Source organism: Alnus glutinosa, chromosome 9, assembly GCF_958979055.1.
Source record: "Alnus glutinosa chromosome 9, dhAlnGlut1.1, whole genome shotgun sequence".
In the NCBI taxonomy this organism is placed as follows: Eukaryota; Viridiplantae; Streptophyta; class Magnoliopsida; order Fagales; family Betulaceae; genus Alnus; species Alnus glutinosa.
The window spans coordinates 25,608,901-25,623,115 of NC_084894.1; the positions used below are offsets into that span (position 1 = coordinate 25,608,901).

General features: G+C 33.8%; 2 protein-coding genes across 6 annotated transcripts; both read right to left on the reverse strand.

Annotated features, from left to right (window-relative positions):
* Positions 1-164: 164 nt before the first annotated feature.
* On the reverse strand, positions 165-3,953 carry LOC133877311 (protein NRT1/ PTR FAMILY 8.2-like). 4 transcript variants are annotated; one of them, XM_062315564.1, is made up of 5 exons: positions 3,763-3,949; positions 3,155-3,351; positions 2,851-3,068; positions 2,013-2,566; positions 165-1,189 (listed from the first exon to the last, which is right to left on the reverse strand). In XM_062315564.1, the coding sequence occupies exons 2-5, from the start codon at positions 3,258-3,260 to the stop codon at positions 355-357; spliced, it is 1,713 nt and encodes a 570-aa protein (XP_062171548.1). In that variant the 5' UTR covers positions 3,261-3,351; positions 3,763-3,949; the 3' UTR covers positions 165-354. The 4 variants fall into 4 exon arrangements, with proteins under 4 accessions (XP_062171548.1, XP_062171549.1, XP_062171547.1 ...); XM_062315565.1 differs by having other exon boundaries at positions 3,643-3,949; XM_062315563.1 differs by having other exon boundaries at positions 3,155-3,949.
* Positions 3,954-5,417: 1,464 nt separating this feature from the next.
* Positions 5,418-13,792, reverse strand: LOC133877494 (protein NRT1/ PTR FAMILY 8.1-like). Of its 2 annotated transcripts, XM_062315817.1 has the most exons (6): positions 13,607-13,792; positions 12,834-12,971; positions 12,279-12,496; positions 7,489-8,042; positions 6,448-6,581; positions 5,418-6,174 (listed from the first exon to the last, which is right to left on the reverse strand). In XM_062315817.1, the coding sequence occupies exons 1-6, from the start codon at positions 13,623-13,625 to the stop codon at positions 5,747-5,749; spliced, it is 1,491 nt and encodes a 496-aa protein (XP_062171801.1). In that variant the 5' UTR covers positions 13,626-13,792; the 3' UTR covers positions 5,418-5,746. The 2 variants fall into 2 exon arrangements, with proteins under 2 accessions (XP_062171801.1, XP_062171800.1); XM_062315816.1 differs by having other exon boundaries at positions 5,418-6,581; positions 13,607-13,791.
* Between the last annotated feature and the right edge of the window lie 423 nt (positions 13,793-14,215).

Genomic DNA, 14,215 nt, shown 5'->3' on the forward strand with positions numbered 1-14,215 from the left:
CACTATCTAACGAAAACAACATACAGAGACTCAGGCGGTTGTATATGAAGTAGACTTCCAACTGTGTACGTTCCTGACATAAAGAGATGATACTCATTAAGCAGGCTGTATATACAAGTGCTTCAATCATCAGAAATTGTTCTTGTGGTAAAGAAAACAATAGCTTAATTCAAATTGTAGTTCACTTTCTTTTTCACTCTATTTGATTTTTGTTTTACATTATCTAATGAAAACAGCATACAGAGACTGTTGAATATGAAGTAGACTTCCAACTGTGTTGCATACATAAGGAGATGATACACATTAAGCAGGCTGTACTTTATATACAAGTGCTTCAACCACCAGAGTAAACCATCATCTGAGAGTCCCCAAAGGCCTTTTATATGTGTACCATTTTGCAATGAAGAGGAAAGCTCCGAAGTTCAGCACACTCAGAACCGCCAAAAGCCAAAAGAAGTAATCAATATGACCATAATTCAGATTGTCTGGTATCCATCCAAGCTTCCCGTGCCTTGTACTCACTGTGGTAACAATGGTTACAAGCAGAGAGCTCAAGTAGTTCCCCATTGCCACGGTGGTAAGTTGGAGAGCAGCGCACAGACTCCTCATGGCATCAGGTGCTTGCTCGTAAAAAAACTCCAACTGCCCAACATATATGAAAACTTCTGCGCACCCTATGAAGAAATACTGAGGAACTTGCCAAAATATGGACATGGGCATGTGCTCAAGTTCATAGTAGTTGTGCCTTCTAACCATTCTAAGTCTTACAAGTTCCAAAACTCCTGCAGATAGCATGGGAAAAATGGATAGGAAGAGGCCAATGCCCATCCTCTGGAGTTGAGTTAGGCCATTTCTATGACCTGTAAATTTTCTAGCTAATGGGACAATGATTCGATCATAGATTGGGACCCAAAAAAGGACACTAAGGGTGTCAAAGATTGACATAGATGCAGGTGGGATCTCGAAGGAAGATGAACCAACGCGGACATCCATGATGGCGCCTTGCAACACAAATAAGGTGCCCCTCTGACTGGAGACGGTGCAAAAGATGATACCTGTGACCCATATAGGAAGCAATCGTATAATAGCTTTCAGCTCCTCAACTTGGGTAACTGTGCAAAGTCTCCATGGGTCTACTGAGCCCTTAACGTGATCTGTTTGCACCAACACTGCCGCTTTGTTAAAGAAACTGAAGCAACAATGTAAGGATTCAGAATAGTCAGGCAATGCTAACAAAAGTGAAAACATAACCACCCAACATAAGAAATGTTACTTTGGTTGCCTAATGAATTTGGATTAAATCCTGTTAAATAAAGGGTCAACTTGATTTTGCTCCTAACTCCTAAGGTTTGCAAATCCTGGTGGATGGGTTGTCCTGCTACCCTAGGATACAGCCACAAAGGTGCGGAGAACTGATTTCTTTATCCTTGCATATTGACTATTGTTGGAGAAATAATCAGCTCCAAAGACACGAAGTCGAGCCCGTCGGGTCGGCCCGGCCAGATCAGACCTAAGTACAAGACCATTCGTTATCTCTAAAAAAACGCATATCCCGAGTATATCAAGATAATACTTTTATCCCATCAAATATGAGATAAGGTACCTAATAGTATGACATCAGACGAAGAGGTAATGTCCTACCCAGCTTGGACTCTACTACCCAATTTAAATTCTATGAAGATAAGATTAGAGACTATGTGATTTAGGACTCAGACTCCTAATCAAATTATGCTCCTAGTATTCTAGCAGTTTTATAACTGTGAACGGTGAGCCTATAAATAAGACCACTACGCCAGGTATTTGGTACAGGCAGATTCTCTAAACTCTGAGATTATTGATACTTTTCAGAAAATAAATAGTTTGAACTGATTTAGGCATCGGAGTAGGGGTATGGTCGGCACCCCCACGAGCCGACGAGCCGTTCATTATTTTTGCAGATTACGAGGAAAACGAATATCAATGAAAGGCGACGAATCACAAGATAAGCCAGGCTTTTGAGTTTGGAAATTAACCTGAAATCTTTTGTATGATCAATCTTGCGGCTTCCTTTGATAGCAGATCCTGCATCCGCAGTCTCATACAAAATGGACTTGTCAGCTGGTACTTCAGCCTGCCATTTTCTCAATGATGCCATGATCACTTGACAGATGCGTGTCAGAGGGCTACCTCCAGGTTTCTGGTTCCGATACAACTGAGTACCTGAAAAGAAACTCAATACAGCAATTGCCATGGCAACAGCAGGGATGCCAAAGCCCCATCCCCAACCCACATTGTCTTGTATCCAAACCAGCAAAGAACCAGCAATAAGAGCACCGGTATTGATCGAGAAATAGAACCAATTGAAGAAAGAAGCTTTGTGTTTCTTCTCAACCTCATCAGTATCATCAAATTGATCTGCTCCATATGATGAGACACAAGGCTTAATCCCACCAGTTCCCAATGCAATCAAGTAAAGTGCTAGAAAGCACACTGCAGCTTGTGTATCTGTTGCATGGCAATTATCTTCTCCATAACATGTTGGCTTTAGGCCAGAGACTGTTGCTGACAGTGTCAAAAGTGTCATCCCCTAGGAAAAATAGAAAAAAGATTTCATCAATGAGCAAGAACACGAAATTCAAAGACAAGCATGCTCTGAAACTCAGGTCAAACTTTTGGAGAATCAGAATTATACATGATTGTTAGCCTGCATAATGTTGACGAAAGAAGGGTATTGAACTCAGAATGTGCTTCATTATTCATAATTTCAGATGCTCCATAAAGGAGTAATGAACTCAGAATGTGCTTCATTAGATTGACTCTTAGGTACATGAGCTAACCAAGTTAAAGAAGTTTCAGGTTAACCAAACTTACAATAACATAGACGATGGAGAAACAGAAAATAGTCCAATATCTTCCAAGATAGGCATCAGCCAAAAATGCCCCAATCAATGGGGTGATGTAGCATGTTCCAATCCAATTTGCTACGTTTTTACTAGCAGTAGCACTGTGCTGATGTAGTCGCTTCTTAAAGTAACGTACCAGATTGGAGCTCAACCCATAGTATGCCAATCTTTCACAACATTCATTTCCTGTTGATAAAAGCTGGAATTTGATGAGCACTTATTTCCATAACGAGATTCCACTAGTTATATAAGGAGATGGATTACATAAGTACCTAGAATATAGGGGCAGGCCTTCCAGGTTCCAGTTTTACTTCTATCAGCCTGATTCCCACGGTAATCTACCGTCCCATCTTTCGTGTACATATCATCTTCGGCCATGGTTCTTCAGAAACTACTTGTGTTTGCTTCCTCTTTGTAGGGGGTTAACTTAAAAACCCGACAACTCGGTTGAGGTTGAGCTAATAGTGCACTAAACAAGAACCATAAATATGATAATTTATACAGCCATTATGGCAAATGAGGCCTTCTTCAACAAAATTCCTATTCTAGAGTAGACTGCATGAAGCAATTTAGCTGCAGGCATTCTGCTCAGTGAAAAAGCCAATTTCATGACATAGAGACAGATTATTCATTTGTTCTTTCTTTATATAATGGAAATTATGCTTCTACTGTAACTAATCTATAGGAGTAGAAGTTCAACAGTGAAAAACACACCACAGGCACAAAAAAGAACATAGTAGGATGAGGGGACAACATCAACCTGGTGATTCACAGTTCATTATATGTATCCAGACAAGCAGTAGCCGTCTCAAGAACAGAAGCAGAGCAGTAGAGCGAGAGAGAGAGAGAGAGAGAGAGAGGAATTTGCTCATATACACACCTCAGACACTACAATTCAGGATGACAGTCAAAGCCGCCAGACGTGGAGTTATGGGCACAAAGTATTATCTACTCTCTGATGGTCTGATCTTTTGTGCTCTTCTTCTGTGGCTGCCATTCTTTCAAACTTGGACTGAGAGAGAGTTTGGTGTGTCATCACTCATCAGTCACTCATGAAAGTCAACAATAGGGGATCTTTTGTTCTGACTAGAAAATAAGGAAAGGGGATGTCGTCATAAATTAAGAATCTTTTGGCTCGGAAGTTGCTGTTTGCTTCTTCCAGTTCTTGTGTTTTCTTTTTTCGGTTTTTGTTACTTTTGTTTTTTTTTTTTTTTTAAGCTTGTTTGTGTACTTCTACCAAAAAAGAAAATAAAAATCTATTTACAATTGATAGAAAAAGAAAAATAAAAATAAAAAATCTATACTAATGATTTCTCAATACTCGCGGTCCATTTGAAAAGTATAATTGGCTGTTAATGGGTTTTTAAGCGTGATTTTCTTTTTTTTTTTTTCTTTTTTTTTTTTTTTGTGAAAAAGTGTTTTTACGGTAAATAAAGTTGAAGATAATTTTGAATATTTGTATTTTGAGTTGTTTATTATTATAACTAGCACATAACTCGTATTATGCGTAAGATTCTTCATTATAATTTAATTTTAAAATTTAAAAGCATTTTTATCGTACTTTTTATTATAGGTTAAAAAAAAGTGCAAAATTATCTTTAGCATTATTCTTGTATCAAATCTATCACCTTCTATATGAGCTATCTGTAGGCCAGCCAAAATAAAAGAGATAGATAGTCCATTGATTGTAATTGGGTAGAGATTCAAAATCTTTACTTTTTACACCCATATCACACCGATTAAAGGGCATTTTTTAAGTGATTTCTTATGTCAGCCACTTGAAAAATAAGTATAACTCACTTAAAACACGCCAAGTCAACCGGGTGACATGTGTGTCAGTATGTGATAAATGAATGTGGAGAGTAACATTACTCTATTACTGAAACTGTGATGCTTTTATATTGATAATTTATGATAGAGTAATGCTACTATTTGCATTAGATTTTCACACCGGTTGATTAAGTGGTTAACATTTTTTTTTTTTTTTTAAGTAATTAACATGTGAAACATATTAAAAGACGTCACATCAGCTAATGTGAAAATCTAATATGAAGACCGAAAAGCATTACTCTTTAGAAATGCTATTATTCACACCACAATCACACTAGGCCATCGAATCAACCCTTGTTAAAAAGAACAAAAAAATAAATAAATAAAAAAAATTCAAGGATTATTAGTCCAAGCAACGTCAACATACATAGTGTGATTGTGGTGTGAAATTTATCATTACACTTATGATAATAGACTACTTGTTTCAAGGGCCTAGGAAGAAAAGAGCTACTGGTTGCAAGCAATTTGAAGTACTTGTCACCAACACCAAGGAAACAAATGTTGGCTTGAAGCTTCAGAAAAAAAGCTGGGAATCATTGAGGCCGCATTAAGTGCTCAGAAATTGTTCTTGTGGTACATTGATATTTGAACTTTGAAGAGAGAAAATATTGGCATAAATTATACTGTAGTTCACTTTCTTTTTTCACCCTATTTCATTTTTGTTTTACACTATCTAATGAAAACAACATACAGAGACTCAGGCTGTTGTATATGAAGTAGACTTCCAACTGTGTTCCTGACATAAAGAGATGATACTCATTAAGCAGGCTGCATATACAAGTGCTTCAACCATCAGAAATTATTCCTGTGGTACATTGATATATGAAGAAAGAAAACATTGGCTTAATTCATATTGTAGTTCACTTTCTTTATTCACCCTATTTGATTTTTGTTTTACATTATCTAATGAAAACAGCATACAGAGACTGTTGTATATGAAGTAGACTTCCAACTGTGTTGCATACATAAGGAGATGATACTCATTAAGCAGGCTGTACTTTATATACAAGTGCTTCAGCCACCAGAGTAAACCATCATCTGAGAGTCCCCAAAGGCCTTTTATATGTGTACCATTTGGCAATGAAGAGAAAAGCTCCCAAGTTCAGGACACTCAGAACGGCCAAGAGCCAAAAGAAATAATCAATATGACCATAATTCAGATTGTCTGGTATCCATCCAAGCTTCCCGTGCCTTGTACTCACGGTGGTAACAATGGTTACAAGCAGAGAGCTCAAGTAGTTCCCCAGTGCCACGGTGGTGAGTTGGAGAGCAGCGCACAGACTCTTCATGGCATCAGGTGCTTGCTCATAAAAAAACTCTAACTGTCCAATGAATATGAAAACTTCAGCGCACCCTATGAAGAAATACTGAGGAACTTGCCAAAATATGGACATGGGCATGTGCTTAAGTTCATAGTAGTTGTGCCTTTTAACCATTCTAAGTCTTACAAGTTCCAAAACTCCTGCAGATAGCATGGAAAAAATGGATATGAAGAGGCCAATGCCCATCCTCTGGAGTTGAGTTAGGCCATTTTTATGACCTGTAAATTTTCTAGCTAATGGGACAATGATTCGATCATAGATTGGGACCCAAAAAAGGACACTAAGGGTGTTAAAGATTGACAGAGATGCAGGTGGGATCTCGAAGGAAGAGGAACCAACGCGAATATCCATTATGGCGCCTTGCAATAGAAATAAGGTGCTCATCTGACTGGAGACAGTGCAAAAGATGATACCTGTGACCCATATAGGAAGCAATCGTATAATAGCTTTCAGCTCCTCAACTTGGGTAACTGTGCAAAGTCTCCATGGGTCTACTGAGCCCTTAACATGATCTGTTTGCACCAACACTGCCGCTTTGTCAAAGAAACTGAAGCAACAATGTAAGGATTCAGAATAAGTCAGGGAATGCTAACAAAAGTGAAAACATAACCGCCCAACATAAGAAAAGAAACTCTCCTGGTTTGGATGTTTGATGGTTGGTTGCTCCTCTGTGAGCTGTGTTTGTTGGGTGTTATGATTTTAATTTTGTTCTAGCATTTTAGCTGGAGTGTTTGTAAGGTTGAGTTTCTTGAATGGAATTATCCATTCATCTAAAAAAAAAGAAAAGAAAAGAAACTCTCTCTTACATTTATACAAAATCATTGCATGTGGGCTGTTATAGTTTGATTTAGAAGAATTGGATTGTTGCGAGACTTTCACGAACCATGAAAAATACTACTCACATCTGTGCTATTATTCTAAAAGGACTAGTTAAGTTACAATTGAAGTTCTCTGGTATCACTTGCAAAGCCCAATATCATCTAGTAAGGAACCAATGAGAGACTTAACACCCATATAACACATTCACAATCCATCCACAACCAACTTTCTAGGATAGCACATGGACATGAAATCCTTTCATTTTGTTTCTCATAGCAATGGGATGGTTATTGTAAATTTAAAGCACTAAATGATTATTACATTATAGATATAGAATTTCGGATTCCTATGCTTTTATCTTTCCTTCTTCTTTCTGTTTGGTTTCGGAGATAGAATGAAAAACTGAGAATTGTTCATTAAGAAATGTTACTTTGGTTGCCTAATGAATTAGGATTAAATCCTGTTAAATAAAGCGTCAACTTGATTTTGCTCCTAACTCCTAAGGTTTGCAAACCCTGGTGGATGGGTGGTCCTTCTACCCTAGGATACAACCACAAAGGTGCGGAGAACTGATTTCTTTATCCTTGCATATTGACTATCATCAATAAGCCAAGCTTTTCAGTGTAGAATATAACCTGAAATCTTTTGTATGATCAATCTTGCGGCTTCCTTTGATAGCAGATTCTGCATCCGTAGTCTCATACAAAATGGACTTGTCAGCTGGTACTTCAGCCTGGCATTTTCTCAAGGATGCCACGATCACCTGACAGATGCGTGTCGGAGGGCTACCTCCAGGTTTCTGGTTCCGATACAACCGAGTACCTGAAAAGAAACTCAATACAGCAATTGCCATGGCCACTGCAGGGATGCCAAAGCCCCATCCCCAACCCACATTGTCTTGTATCCAAACCAGCAAAGAACCAGCAATAAGAGAGCCGATATTGATCGAGAAATAGAACCAATTGAAGAAAGAAGCTTTGTGTTTCTTCTCAACCTTATCAGTATCATCAAATTGATCTGCTCCATAGGATGAGACACAAGGCTTAATCCCACCAGTTCCCAATGCAATCAGGTAAAGTGCTAGAAAGCACACTGCAGCTTGTGTATCTGTTGCATGGCAATTATCTTCTCCATGACACGTTGGCTTTAGGCCAGAGACCGTTGCTGACAGTGTCAAAAGTGTCATCCCCTAGGTAAAATAGAAAAAAGATTTCATCAATGAGCAAGAACACGAAATTCAAAGACAAGCATTCTCTGAAACTCAGGTCAAACTTTTGGAGAATCAGAATTATACATGATTGTTAGCCTGCATAATGTTGACGAAAGAAAGGGTATTGAACTCAGAACATGGTTCATTATTCATAACTAGCTCATATGCGCGAGATTTTTCATTATAATTTAATTTCAGAATTTAAACACATTTTCATCATACTTTTTATTATAAGTTAAAAAATGCTTATAAAAAAAATTATCACATATCTTTCAATAAAAAGACAATAAAGGTTAAGACCCTTAATTTTATTTTAACCCAAAAAAAGTAAAACTTTTTAAAATATTTGTTCACATAGGTGTAGTTTATAACGAAAAGAAGTATAAAAATAAAAAATAAAAATAATAGCAAAAAGAAAATATAAATTCCAAATATTAATACAACATATGTACTGTAGTTTTTTCAATGGTCAAGATGGTGTTATAATTTTTTACAACACCTAAGCCAAATCCTACAAAATTAAACAAAATTTTTCACTCAACATTTAATGCAATCAAATAAATCCTCTCACATCACGTTCAATGCTTAATCAAATAACTTTTTGCCTTATTTTGCTTTCAAAAGCAAAAAAAAAAAAAAAAAAAAAAAAAAAAAAAATACTTAAAAAAAAATTGAGTGAATCATAAAAAAATAAAAATAAAAATAAAACAATAAAACAATAAACATTCAAATATACTAAAAAATAAGACCCTTAATTTTGTTTTTAATCCACGTAACTTTAAACATGTTAAAATCTTTGTTCACACATAAGTAGTTTAAAATGAAAGGAATTATAAAGAAAAAAAAAAAAAAAAAAGAGGCAAAAAGAAAACATGTAGATTATGATTATCAAAGCATCAATAAAAATACATAGCAACCTAAACAAAATGGCTGAAAATCGAGTAAATCATACAAACGAAAACAAAAATATTCCATAAAACATTCAAATGAACTAAAAAATAAGACACTTAATTTTAGTTTAATCCATATAAATTAAAACATGTTAAAATCTTTGTGCTCATATGGATAGTTTATAATGAAAAAGAAGTATAAAGAAGAAAACATGGTTTAATCTAATTATCAAAGCATTAATAAAAAATTAGCAGGAATCTATGATATTGTTAGTGTGATATCTATTATATTTAAATATAAATAAAACTCAAGTAATTATAAGCATTTAAAAAAAATACTGAACAAACTAAACAAAATATTTTTTTACGAATACAAAATAAAACAAAATCATTCATTAAACATTTAACGCGATCAAATAAATCCTCACATCATGTTCAATGTTTAATATCTCTTTGGTTATGTTTCAAAAGTATTTAAATTCCTTTTATGCACAACAATCAAATAAATTTTTGTCTTGTTTTGCTTTCACAAGCATAAAAACACTTTCAAAAAAATGGCTAAAAATGAAGAAAATCACATAAACGGGGAAAAAAAAATCAGGAAAACATAAGAATCTGTTTAAATCTTTGTTCTCATAGGTATACATAGTTTAAAATGAAAAGTGTAAAGAAGAAAAATATCAAGAAAAATATAAAGTTTAATCTAAATATCAAAGCATTAATACAAAATTAGTAGGAATCTTTGTGTAATACCTATTATATTTCAATAATTTTGAACATTAGGGAAAAAAAAAATACAAAGAAAAATAAACATTTTTTATGAAAATTTATTCCCATAGGTAGATATGGTTGAAATGAAAAGTATAAAGAAAAAAAAAAACAAAAGAATATCTAGATTCTAATTATAAAAGTGCATAAAACACAAAGTCCTTCAACCTCCACAAAACCATTAAAAAAAAAAAAAACTGAAGAAGAAGAAGAAGAAGAAAAGAAAAGAAAGAAAGCAAAGTCCTTCAAAAAAACAAAACAAAATAAAATTATGTACTTCAACACTCTGTTTTTCTCTTGAATATTACTGCTGGAAGGTCTTTGTTTCACGATTCAAGATGTTTCAAACCCGAAAAAGAGAGCTATAAATAACCAATCTAAGAGAGTAATATGACTTTCAGCTTGCTTGTGCGGTTTCTTTAGAATTAATGCATGCAATACCTATATGGTCAATTATGGGTAGTTAATGTAGTACGTTTTTAGTTTTAAATTTTGTCTCTCTTTAATTTTTGAGAATTGTAAATTCTGAAACCATAATATTATACATTAAAATTTTGAATTTAATGAAATCTCATGTGGGTGTAGTTTAGAATGAAAAAAAGTATGAAGAAGAAAAATAGTAAGAAGAAAACCATGATTTTGATTATCAAAGCATAAAATAGAAAATTAGCATGAATTTTTTTTTTTCATTTTTTATTGTCGATGTGATACCTATTATATTTCAATCCTATATAATTCTGAACATTCGAAAAAGCAAATGAACAAAAAATAAAATCAAAATAAAAATAAAATCTCATAACATTCAAATAAAGAATTGCTCAACCAAAAATTTTACAAACAAAACGGAAACATATTTAGATTTCAACCAAAAATATAAATCATTAATTGAGAGAGAGAGACTACTTGCATCATTAATAGAGAGATATATATATATATATTAAATAGACCGTTTTAGTCACTAAAAAGTATGGGTTCATGCCACATATTACTATTCTACGCAATTCTAAGGAAGAACTCGGCTTATATATATATATATATAACCAATCTAAGAGAGTAATATGATTTTTCAGCTCACTTGTACTGTTTCTTTAGAATTAATGCATGCAATACCGATATGGTCAACTACGAGTAGTTAATGTAGCACGTTCTTAGTTTTAAATTTTGTCTCTCTATAATTCTGAAGAATCATAAATTCTAAAACCATAATATTATACATTAAATTTTTGAATTTAATGAAATCTCATGTGGGTGTAGTTTAGAATGAAAATAAGTATGAAGAAGAAAAATAGCAAGAAGAAAACCATGATTTTGATTATCAAAACATAAAATAGAAAATTAGCAGGAATTTTTTTTATTTTATCGATGTGATACCTGTTAAATTTCAATCCTATATAATTTTGAATATTTGAAAAGGCAAACAAACGAAAAAAAAAAATTAAAATTAAAATTAAAATAAAATCTCATAACATTCAAATGAAGAATTGCTCAACCAAAAATTTTACAAACAAATATTTAGATTTCAACCAAAAATATAAATCATTAATTGAAAGAGAGAGACTACTTGTATCATTAATAGAGAGACAGACAGACAGACAGACAGACAGAGACATATTAAATAGACCGGATCAATTTTACTTAAAAGACCGGTTTAGTCACTAAAAAGTATGGGTTCATACCACGTGTCACCATTCTACGCAATTCTAAGGAAGAACTCGGCTTATATATATATATAACCAATCTAAGAGAGTAGTATGATTTTTCAACTCACTTGTACGGTTTCTTTAGAATTAATGCATGCAATACCGATATGGTCAATTACGGGTAGTTAATATAGTACGTTCTTAGTTTTAAATTTTGTCTCTCTATAATTCTGAAGAATCATAAATTCTGAAACCATAATATTATACATTAAAATTTTGAACTTAATGAAATCTCATGTAGGTGTAGTTTAGAATGAAAATAAGTAAGTATGAAGAAGAAAAATAGCAAGAAGAAAACCATGATTTTGATTATCAAAGCATAAAATAGAAAATTAACATATATTTTTTTTTATTCTCGATGTGATACCTATTAAATTTCAATTATATATAATTCTGAATATTTGAAAAAGCAAATGAACGAAAAAAATAAAAAATAAAATAAAAATAAAATCTCATAACATTCAAATGAAGAATTGCTTAACTAAATTTTTTTAAAACAAAATAGAAACACATTCAGATTTCAACCAAAAATATAAATCATTAATTGAGAGAGAGAGAGAGAGAGACATTAAATAGACCGATTCAATTTTATTTAAAAGACTGGTTCAGTACTTAAAAGACCAGTTTAATTACTAAAAAGTATGGGTTCATGTCACGTGTCACCATTCTATGCAATTCTAAAGAAGAACTCCGCTTTTATATATATATATATATATATATATATATATATATATATATATGATATGATTTCAGATGCCCCATAATGGAGTAATGAACTTAGAATGTGCTTCATTAGTTTGACTCTTAGGTACACATGAGCTACCAAGTTAAAGAAGTTTCAGGTTAATCAAACTCACAATAACATAGACGATGGAGAAATAGAAAATAGTCCAATATCTTCCAAGATAGGCATCAGCCAAAAATGCCCCAATCAGTGGGGTGATGTAGCATGTTCCACTCCAATCTGCTACATTTTTACTAGCAGTGGCATTTGGCTGATGGAGTCGCTTGGTAAAGTAGAGCACCAGGTTGGAGCTCATCCCATAGAACGCCAATCTTTCACAACATTCATTTCCTGTTTATGAAAGCCGAAAGTGATAAAAGTTGATTATTTCCATAACCATATTCCACTTAGTTGTACAAGTGCGATCAGGTGTACTTATAACTTTTATTACTTCTTACAAATTAATGTGATAATTTACGTGATACTCACCACGTTATCTACAGTTTATATAATACTTACCACATTTACAAATTGATGTAATAATCCACGTGACACTTACTACATCAACCACTAAAATATGATTGGTCACGTAGCATTCTACGTGACACTCATTTCCATTAAATATGTGCTTCAATACCCTCCAAGCATTTCCAAATTGTATTAGGAAATGGATTACACAAGTACGTACCTAGAATATAAGGGCAGGCCTTCCAGGTTCCAGTTTTACTTTTATCAGCATGATTACCACGGTAATCTACCGTCCCATCTTTCGTGTACATATCATCTTCGGCAACCAGAAGATTACCAAGAAGCCCCAACGTACAATCTGATACATAATCACAAAGGTCAAGAATATATACAAGCAATGAAAGAAACTCTCAATGGTGTTAGGGAGATAATCACCCAGGAAAGTTTGTGAGGCCTTGATATAACATGTTGAAACACCACCTTAACCCTAAAGCGTAAGGTTTGGATCTTCTTTTTTGATATTTTTATATTCAATATGGGAGAGGGGAAAAGAGGAATCTCCTTATGTTATATTCATTTGTTTTTGTGATACTGTCCAGTGTGAGACTAAAAACTCTTTTTTTTTTAGTAATGCTATGCACTGCATTTTTATTTTACTTTGCTGATGCTAACTGGCAAGTGACTCTTAGATTATATATATATAAATGGTTGATTTGCAATTCCATGTAGCAAAGTGAGATAAAAGCATGGTGTATAACATTTATTTATTTGTTTCTAATCTAAATACGCACATATTTAAACTCTGACAGTTGATGAGACTAAAAATTACTGACCAAATTTCATGACATAGAGACATATTATTCATTTGTTCTTTCTTTATATAAAGGAAATTATGCTTCTACTGTAACTAATTTATAGGAGCAGAAATTGAACAGTGAAAAACACACCACAGGCACAAAAAAGAACATAGTAGGATGAGGGGAAAACATCAACCTGGTGATTCACAGTTCATTATATGTATCCAGACAAGCAGTAGCCGTCTCAAGAACAGAAGAAGAGCAGTAGAGCGAGAGAGAGAGAGAGAGGAATTTGCTCATATACACACCACAGACACTACAATTCAGGATGACGGTCAAAGCCACGTGACGTGGAGTTATGGGCACAAAGTATTATTATCTACTCTTCCGATGGTTTGAACTTTTGTGCTCTTCATCTGTGGCTGCCATTCTTTCAAACTAGGACTCAGAGAGAGTTTGGTGAGTCATCACTCATCAGCCACTCATGAAAGTCAACAATGGGGTATAGCAAAACCCAATAGTCTCTCGTTACCACATATGTAACGACCTAAGAAAAAAGTTAGGCACATCTACGCTATCATTCTAAAAAAATTAGCAATTTAAATTTTTTTTAAAATTTCTTATAAAGCAAAGTTTCACCTAATAACTAGGCAATGTGAAATTTAGCACTTATGACTATTTTTATAAACCACCCACTTTATATGAGTTACTTATCTTTTCAATATAAGATCGGAGTGTTACAAAAAAGTAGTCTAAAATTTAAAGATGGATCTTTTGTTCTGACTTGAAAATAAGTAAAGGGGAT

What these genes read in the sequence shown, in the direction of transcription:
- LOC133877311 (XM_062315564.1), bottom strand. Translation starts at nt 3,260, where the DNA reads ATGGCCGAAGATGATATGTACACGAAAGATGGGACGGTAGATTACCGT. An exon ending in TCTCCATCGTCTATGTTATT is followed by an intron (nt 2,567 to 2,850) that starts GTAAGTTTGGTT and finishes TATTTTTCCTAG; the next exon opens with GGGATGACACTTTTGACACT. An exon ending in GATCATACAAAAGATTTCAG is followed by an intron (nt 1,190 to 2,012) that starts GTTAATTTCCAA and finishes TTGTTGCTTCAG; the next exon opens with TTTCTTTAACAAAGCGGCAG.
- LOC133877494 (XM_062315816.1), bottom strand. An exon ending in GGCCTGCCCTTATATTCTAG is followed by an intron (nt 12,497 to 12,833) that starts GTACGTACTTGT and finishes TTTCATAAACAG; the next exon opens with GAAATGAATGTTGTGAAAGA. An exon ending in GATCATACAAAAGATTTCAG is followed by an intron (nt 6,582 to 7,488) that starts GTTATATTCTAC and finishes TTGTTGCTTCAG; the next exon opens with TTTCTTTGACAAAGCGGCAG.